At 32.8% G+C, this 9,501-nt stretch overlaps 2 protein-coding genes across 12 annotated transcripts in view; one reads left to right on the top strand and one right to left on the bottom strand.

Moving 5' to 3' along the window:
* Window positions 1-2,039, top strand: part of stard3nl (STARD3 N-terminal like) — a 9,112-nt gene extending 7,073 nt beyond the window's left edge. Inside the window, exons 8-9 of the mRNA XM_084120125.1 lie at window positions 996-1,051; window positions 1,146-2,039. Coding sequence (XP_083976251.1) covers window positions 996-1,048 — 53 coding nt within the window. The 3' untranslated portion in view covers window positions 1,049-1,051; window positions 1,146-2,039. The remainder of the gene's footprint in view (window positions 1-995; window positions 1,052-1,145) is intronic.
* A 760-nt stretch (window positions 2,040-2,799) lies between these two features.
* Window positions 2,800-9,501, bottom strand: part of LOC311086912 (immunoglobulin lambda-1 light chain-like) — a 52,880-nt gene continuing 46,178 nt past the window's right edge. For 6 of the 11 annotated variants that reach the window (XM_084120115.1, XM_084120117.1, XM_084120118.1 and 3 more), the window contains exons 3-6: window positions 6,374-6,415; window positions 5,335-5,652; window positions 4,377-4,460; window positions 2,800-3,236 (exon numbers count right to left, since the gene is read on the bottom strand). In XM_084120115.1, coding sequence (XP_083976241.1) covers window positions 3,097-3,236; window positions 4,377-4,460; window positions 5,335-5,652; window positions 6,374-6,415 — 584 coding nt within the window. In that variant the 3' untranslated portion in view covers window positions 2,800-3,096. Of the gene's footprint in view, window positions 3,237-4,376; window positions 4,461-5,334; window positions 5,653-5,777; window positions 5,829-6,373; window positions 6,416-9,501 lie in introns of all 11 variants that reach the window. The other 5 variants (XM_084120114.1, XM_084120113.1, XM_084120116.1 and 2 more) reach the window with 2 other exon arrangements.

Here is a 9,501-nt window from a genome sequence, read left to right as displayed (position 1 = left end):
TTCACAATGTTTGCACATTTTCCCCCCTTTTTTCTTTTCTTTTTGGTCCATTGAGGACTACACTGTGGGGTACAATTAGATCAATTTGATCAGTCAGTTAAATGACTTTATAAAGAAATTGTACAAATGATGTTACTCTAAACTTAACTGATTCAGACTAAATACATTTTTAGATATACACACACATACACTACCATTCAAAAGTTTGGAGTCTTTTGTTTTTATTAAGTAATTATAAGTTAATTTAATTTCTATTTTAAATAATTGCTGTTATTTAGAACGTTTTACTCATCAAAGAATACTGATAATTAAACATTAATAATAGTAAGAAATGTTTTATGAGCAAATCTACATATACATTCATTGCATACCGATAATACAGATAATTCACAGTGTTGCTGATCTATCTGTGGATTTACTCATTTATCTTCAGTAAATTTCAAAATTTGTTCTGTTTATTTATTGATTGACTTGTCTTTGTATTGTCTTGGTAGATTGATTTGTTTTACACTTCGTGACAAATTAAATCAGTAGTGTCCAGTCCATTGGGGGCAATTAAACACTATGTGTCCCTTTATATTTAATGCACTAATTTGAAATGTTCGCAAATGTCTTTGCAGGACTCTACTATGCCTTTGTGCGCTTTAGATTCACAGCATGAAAAGGGATCACTTTACCGGGCTGATTTTATTCACACATTTGTTGCTCATCTTAGTAAACGGGGCCTCTGAAACAAAGAGAATGAATACTTACCCTAACGATTTTTATTCACTTTTATATTTTTGTTAAGAATATCTATAAATCAGTTTTTTTAGTGCTTTGAAAAACAGCACAGGCAACAAAATGATGTGTACTTTAGTAATATGAGAAAATTGCAAGTATGAAAAGAAACATCCTTGTTTTTTCGGCCCGATTGTTGTGTGCAAACAACGACATGTTCAGTATGCCTACAGAGATGTTAAACACTCACTAAATATGATCTTTTGCTTCCGTAGACTCTGATGAAGACCTCGATGATAAACATGATCTTGAGAAGCCCATCGTCTAGCAGGTATTCAAAAAATATTAATAATTATTTTATCATTTTTTTTATTCCTCCATCTATTTCATTCTAACTAATAGGACTGTATTTGGATTGTTATTAGGAGCTCAGAGTTAACACTGACTTCTGGAATACAACAGCCTCTTCCAGCGCTGCTCGACTTCGGGCTGTGTGTCTTAATATGGGTTTGTGTACGTGGGTTACCAGAACTAGACAGTCACTCTGCCTTAGATCCACCATCGCCATGATCAGCAGTTTGTCACACAAGCTCGTCACTGAACACAAGCTTGTCACTGAACAAAACCTATTCTGCTTATACAGCACTGATTGAAAAAAATGAAAAATTTTAATGTGTATTTTGAATTTAATCAACAAATAATACCACGACATTTTGCTTTTTTCACATGACGCTCTTCAACTGCTTGTGTGTAGCAAAGCGACTGCCGTCTCACATGTTCATGCAGTAAAGCTCCAAATGTTTATTAACACATTGTTATGCCTCTGATCTCACATGCATCACTGGAGAAGACCTAAATGTGAATAGCAGTAAAGTCTCAGGTCTGCACTGCCACTCTTTAGTGTGTGAAGATTTCATGTTTTCCGGTTTAATCTCTTGTGTTCGGAATAAACCGAGAGACGACAGAGACTCGATTTACTTGCAAAATAAAGGACTGGCCAAGTTTAGCATGAAAAGCACTTCAATGAAGAAATACGACTTGTAATGATGCATGGATATGTAATACATTTTTATGTTTGTCTTTGGCTCCTCTTCAGTAAGCATTCCTAAACAAAATCATCTTAAAATAAATCTACTTTCTTTTGACTTGTGCCATGCTTACTGAATAAGGGCTTATGTACCTCGGGTCTGGGACCTTCGGTTTTCTACGAATATATAAAGAATCTCCATATGTTTCCATCACAAAGCCTCGAATATGCAGGATAATGGCAGATTGTATATTCCTCTTTCGTTGTGTATTAAAACGATGTTTTTATTAAATGTGTGTGTTTCTATGCATCAATTTTTACAGGCTGAAAGCGAGGGGAGCGGAAACCCCTGCCGAGAGTCAGTTTGCGCTCTCACGGATGTTGCAGCCTCCTCGCCCACAAATAACAGCTTAGATTAACAAGACAAACAGCCTGCAGCCGCTAATAAATTATCAGCCAATCATGCTGTGGTTAAACTGCTGCATGTTTTCTTTCCAGTAAGCGCCTCCGCTAGTGGTGTGTGTACACTACATACCCAACCACATTTTCCTACCGCAGCAGTTTCAATCACCAGCGTGATGTTTTCAAATTCATGTCTGAGGTTTTGATCTTTAAACTTCATTAAAACAGATTCAAGAAATGCTCTTTTATTAATTTAGCTAAAACAGTAAACCATATAAAGATGTAAAGTGTTAATAGATTATTCTTTAAAATTCTTTTAATTCATTTAGCAGACATATTAGTAGTAAGTTTTATTATTATTTTAACTGTATTTGTTTTTTTCCAATTAAGTTGATATAAATTTTGGCACATAATTAAATATGTATCTGCTACATATTGTATCATTGGTGTTTGGATAAATACAGTATTTCTAAAATAATGTCTAGGCAATCAACTTTTTATATGCATAATTTCATTTTATTCATTTCATATTTTATTTACTCTAATACTGCAAGCATAAAAAAAAAAGGTTTATTCATAATGCAAAAAGTGCATTTATAGAGAATTAATTTAACTATAAAAGTAAAATTTTCATTTATGAGCAAGAAAAATAAGTTTTGTAATATTTTATTGAACAAATTCAGAGAATGCCACAAAAACAGATTATGATGGGAAAACAAAACATTTCAAATGTTGGTATATTATGTGCTTTTAAAAATCAAAATATTGCATTTCAAAGATGCAAAAATAAAACAGTTGTGCAAAGCTGATCTACAACAAATACATTTAAAAGAAATACATTTAAGCAGAGATAATATGGTTGCAGACATGCAACTTTAGAAATCAGCTAAACACACTCTATATGATAAACCTTTGTTTGCTTGATGTTTATCTTATGCCTTTAATCTCTAAGAGCTTTCTTCTTTCTTTCCAACTTTTCTCTTTAATAGAACGATAAAGACGGCACAACAATATAATCCGTTCTTCATGATCATGACACCATACGCATAGACAAACAGGCTCTGACTGGGTATTTGGTCTGAAGAGCCTGCAATAAAACAAAAAATACATTTGAACACATTTGATAAAACATTTAATATTTTTTTTCATACTGCACATAGTTGAGGCATAACATGTCACATTTTGTTTTTGATCAGCATCAAGATCTTAGGGTAAAATGTATATATATATATATATATATATATATATATATATATATATATATACTACCGTTCAAAAGTTTGGGGTCAGTAAGAATTTTTATTTTATTTTTGGGGGAAATAAATAAAATAAATCAATACTTTTATTCATCAAGGATGAGTTAAACTGATCAAAAGTTACAGTAAACAGAAAATATTTAGAAAATATTCGATTTTAAATAAATGCTGTTCTTTTGAACTTTCTATTCATCAAACAATTTTGAAAAAAATGTGTACACAACTGTTTTCAACATTGAAAATAATAATGAATGTTTCTTGAGCATCAAATCATCATATTAGAATGATTTCTGAAGGATCATGTGACACTGAAGACTGGAGTAATGATGTTGAAAATTCAGCTTTGATCACAGGAATAAATTACAGTTTAAAATATATTAAAATAGAAAACAGTATACTATTCACAATATTACTGTTTTTTTTTTTGTATTGTTTTTTATCAAATAAATTCAGCCTTGGTGAGCAGAAGACACTTCTTTTAAAAACATTAACAAATCTTACTGACCCCAAACTTTTGAACGGTAGTGTGTGTGTGTGTGTATATATATATATATATATATATATATATATATATATATATATATATATATATATATATATATACACTTCTAATTTTAGATGGAGTTTTGCATTTCAGTATACAAAATTTTAATGTTAACTAATGTCAACCACACCTATATTGTACCCATAATGTAACAATGTAACTTTTTTCTAGTCCCTTCTTTTTGGTCCATTGAGGGATACAGTGTGAATGAAATGATTAAGACAAATTAAATCAGTTAGATCAGTTTGTTAAATTACTTTTTGAAAAGACAAAAAAACTTACAAATTATTATACTCTGATTTTAACTGATTCGAATGTGCAATGAATTAATGTAAATGTTGGCTTGGATTTTGAAATGCAAAAGTCATTAATTAAAAATCCATCCAAATTTGCAAATACATTTATATATTCATTTTTATTTATTCACCTGAACTTAAGGTCTCATTGTTGGGTGGGCATGTTGTGTTCACATTGGCATTATCAGATGTCTCTGCTTTCTTCTCTTTCTTCTCTGAAATATAACAATACAGTCATTTTATTAATGTATAGGGTAAAACAAGACAAAGCAGAATCCCAATAAAGAGATTTATCTGAAAGGTAAAATTACTTATATACAGGCATATGAATATTTACAAATTTAATTGTCCATATTTTAATTGAAGATATGTCATAATAGAATCAAATTGAATGATTTCACTCAAACCTATAGGTTTTAATGAAAGCGAAGATGTCTGATATGTACATTTAATTGGAAATATTAAATAATAACCCCATTAATTACAATAAGTATTAAATCTACATCTAATAAAAAATAATAAAAAAAGTTTACTTCAAAATAAAAACTATATTTTTTACTCCACAAATACAAAAACATTGATATTGGTATGTAAACTTCTAAAATACATTACTTTGATACCTCCGATAACAGATCACTCTAAATTGTAATGTAGATACATATTTTCTGTAAAGCTGCTTTAAAAACTATATGTATTGTGAAAAGTGCTATACAAATAAATGTGAATTGAACTGAATTGAATGTGATGTGTCCACTAATCCCCCATTAACAAATAGACACAACAGAATTCAACATACAATGTCATAGATCACTATTTTCCAGAGACACAAAATTAGATAAAATGTGGAGGATCCTCTTGAGATATATAGACTATAATTAATAAAAATCATGCACTTTTAATTCTAATGAACTCTTTATTAATTATTTGATGTAATTAAGGCTTTAATAATGTTTTTGTATATAACAAAGAATAATTATTATTGTTTATAATCAAAGTCTATGTGTCTGCAACTCTATCAATTGTATTAAACTTTCTTTCCAAGAAATCTAACACATATGAATGTAGTAAATCTGAGTTCCTTCAAATTACCGTCCATCAGTGTTTTACTTTGGGATCCTGTGCTTCCTTCATGGGTAACAGTGCATTCATAGTTGTCTCCAGCCGTGTTTTGATCGATAATCAACATACTTGTCACAATGACTTTATTATTATTTTCAGTCCTCTGCTCCACAACATTTTCCTCCGATACAGCCGTCCACTCTCCATTGCTCTTCTTTTTCCAGGTGAATTTCACCAAGTCTGGAAACATGTCCTTGGCCTGACATAACGCTGTCTGTTTGCCACTTTGTTTTTTTGATGGTAGGTACCCTGTTAGAGTTGGTGCGATGATCGTGTCACCCCCTCTGTCTTAAGAGAAATACATGTTGAACATTACTTCAGTGATCAATAAGCAAATGAGAAAATAAGCAAATAGAGGGTGACTGGAGAAAGTTTTCACTTGGAAATTACATCAAATTCTGACAGTTTCCTACCAGTTACTATCAGCCGGGTTCCAGTTCCAAATCTTTTGATCCAGTAGCCCACTCAGATTAAGTCTATTACAAATACTTCTGAATAATACAAAACCTTCTAGTATAATAAAAGACAACTTTTTCTCTTTCTGATGGTCTACACTATTTTAAAGGGTTAGTTCACACAAAAATGAAAATTATGTTATCATCACCCGCAAGCCGTTCCAAACCTGTATGAATTTATTCTTCTACAGAACACAAAACAAAAGATATTTAGAAGATTTATTTTTTTTTGACAGTTTTTGTCCATACAATAGAAGTCAGTGGGATACAAAAATACATTGAAACCCTGTATGGGGAAAAAACTGACATATTTTTCAGAAAGTGTTCGAAAGAAAAAAAATAATACAGGTTTAGAATGATGACAGAATTTTCACTTTTTGGGTTAACCCTTTAACATAAATTCTCCTGTTTTGTGTAAACAAGCACAAGATGGAATTGGAATCTCTAAAGAACTCTCTGTTGCCAGCTGAATTACAGAAATAATTTGTATGCAACGAACTTTAAAATGCTTAAAATAAGTTTAGCAGACCTTAATTATGTGATTTTTGTCTTACCTGTCACATATAGTCTTGTACCCGAACCGAAGACTTTCTTGTCTCCCACAGTCATTTATTCCTAAACAAAAAGATGCAGTTTGTGCAGAAGAGAATCTGCAGTTTCCTCGTGTACATTGTTTTAGAATATCCATGAAGACTTTTAAAATATTAACCAAGAAAGTAAAAAAGCTATATCAATCTTGATTTTGATCATTGAAGTGCTAAGACGCTTAATTTACTTCTGTAGTGAACAGATCCAGCAAGAGTTCAGTACAGTGTCATGTCACACTCTTACCAGTAGAGGCTGCAATGGTTTATTTACAAGTCCTGCAAAACACAAGACTCATCTGTCATCATCACCCACCCACTCACGCTGAACAACTTTAAAATATAATATTATTGTCCTGGGCACCCACTAACTAAACTTTGAGTCAAAATTTTAGGCTAATACTAATGAATTCATGTAAAAATCAATACAAGCGACAGCCCGGTAAACACTTATCTGAGCAACTTAAAGTCGACATGAAATCAAAATTGACCCTATTTACTTCGTTAGCGCATATTAGTCTTGTGGTTAACAATTCATCCGTGCAAGTTAATACACACAAAAAAATTGTTTGCCGTGGTAATCTTTAATCAAAATCTGAAAAGTTACTTCCGGTCTGGAATGGCGTTCCTTTTCTGATGACATCAGTTTGACGGCTTGGGTTGAATACGCTTAACCACTCCCCTCAAACCGTCAGTCTGCTATGAGCGAGAGATGGAGAGGAGGAGCGCTGAAGTAAAACCCCGCCCTCTGTTCAATATTCCGTTTCACTTGGAAATATGTCACAACACTGGAGAAAACTCGTTTGCAACTTCCGGTTCACGGGGACTTTAAAATCTTGTTGATTCCTTGAATCCTAAAGCTGATCTTTCTCACTGTTCAACAGCATATTTGTCCTTCATAAGTCTATATTTCATTCATAACCAACTTTAAACCTTCTCCCTCTTTTCTCGAGTGCCGAGGATTTTCAAACACTCTTTGGAGTGAATTAAATTTATTTGGTCTGAAAGAAATTCATTGTTTGTTACTAGCATTGTTTTTATAGCCTAATTTGTGGCTTGTGGTTTTAGATTAAATCAGGAAACCTGCTGAGTTTTTGTACAGGGTTTCAGTATTTATAACTACTGTGCCGCCCGAGACCCAACAAGCACAGTAATACATTGCTGAATGCTCTTTTTTTAGTTCAGGTATTTTCAGAGCCAGATTTCTTTCTTTTTTCTTATCTACTTTAAACGATTCAAAACCAGCATCATTGTATGGGGTTCCGTCTGCTATAGATGCATACAGGATTCTTTTTAAGGTTTGTCCCTCTTTTAGTTGATACCAGTGAATGTAGCTTAAGCAGTCTGAAGGAAAATTACAGTCAATAACAACTGTCTTGTCCTTAGATTTGGTGGATGAGATTTTCTGTTGCAACTTCACATTTGCATCAACTAAAAAAAAAATAAAAAAAAATGTTATCATGACAATTTGTTATCCAAGGTAAGATATAATGGGCTAGCCAACATAAATGTAAAGTTAATGAGAGTTATCAAGTTTGCTTTTTGTGATAACATACACAATTATGGTATGATTTCAAATAGTAATAAAAAAAACCTTACCTCTACATAAATGCTGAATGAGAAACAAAAGACATAGCTGCATTTGAAGACGCATGATGGCAGGGAGTGTCTGGAGAGCTTCTGTCTTTATTCTGTGATGAGGAGAGATCATATGAGAGGTTTATGATAGTTTCCGGCCCTCATGCTAATCTGAGTTTGTTTTGTGGTTCATGATTCAGATGTAGCAGATTATACAGCTTCACCTCTGTGCTTCAGTATTACACTAATATAATAAAAATAGCATATACATAACATCTTGTCCTCCAACATTTGACTTTTCTCTACAATACGCTGATTGGTAATATATGCAAACTTGTCACAGTATCACCAGCAGGGGATGTATATTTTCAATGCCCAGACAACTGTTAATCATTTCCACTAAGTTCACCAGTCCTTTGAGAAGGAGGTTTGTATGCACATCTGAACAGAACGGCATCAGAAGCGGAACCCAATTTCTCTAACCTTTTTGTATGTAATCATTTGCACATGTAATACATTTTTCTTAGTTTAATAGCACTTCAATTTTGATTTCAACTGCATTATAGCAAATGGGAGGCTGCAGTGCTGTTGAGTTTCCTGTCCTCATGCTAATATGAGTTTGTACTGAGGATCATTATACAGATGTGACAACTCAGAGCCCCTCATTCAAGAACAAGTTAACTGAATCTATTTACTTTATTTCTGCTAAGGAAATAAACAAAATGTTGCGCATAAAATATAAACATTTCCATTTATGCATTTGGCAGACACAACTTACATTGCATTCAAGACATACATTTTATTAGTTGATGAATTCCTTGGGAATTAAACTCATGACCTTGGTGTTATGTTCATATAACATTAAGAGAAAGGTTTGCGGTCTCTGATCATGACAGGAAACCTTGCAGAGTTTTTGTGCAAGACTTTAGTATTTTTGTGTACTGTGCTGACTGAGCTCTGGGACCAGCAAGCACAGTAATACATCGCTGAATGCTCTTTTTTCAGCTTGGTGATTTTCAAAGCAAAATGATTTGATGTTTTCTTTTCTGATTTTATGGACTCAAAACCTGCATCATTTTCTGCGGATCCATCACTTATGTCAGCATACAGGATCCTCTTCAAGGTTTCTCCTTCTTTCTGCTGATACCAGTGGATGTAGCTCCAGCAGTCTGAAGTGAAGTGACAGTCTATAATGGCTAACTTTTCCTCTGCTTTGGTCAGTGAGATTTTCTGTTTCAGCTCACCGGCTCCATCCACTGCAAAAAGCAACAGCTCACAAATCAAACTACTTTTTCATATTTAAAGGTGGAATAGAACATAATGTAATGATAAAATAATAGCTTATATTTTCTGGTTTTAGAAGTATTTCTGGTTACAAACAGTGATATAAAGATGATATGGCCACACATTAAACACTTACCTTTAAATATAAAGAGAATAAACAGCAAACAGAGTAACTGCGGCTGAGGACTCATGATGGCAGATTTAAGATAGAGAGCATCTGTTTTTTTCTCTGGGAC

This window comes from Abramis brama (assembly GCF_963993115.1).
Source record: "Abramis brama genome assembly, chromosome: 7".
Classification (NCBI taxonomy): Eukaryota; Metazoa; Chordata; class Actinopteri; order Cypriniformes; family Leuciscidae; genus Abramis; species Abramis brama.
The sequence above is the reverse complement of the archived record's forward strand: the minus strand, read 5'-3'. Positions and strand labels throughout refer to the sequence as shown.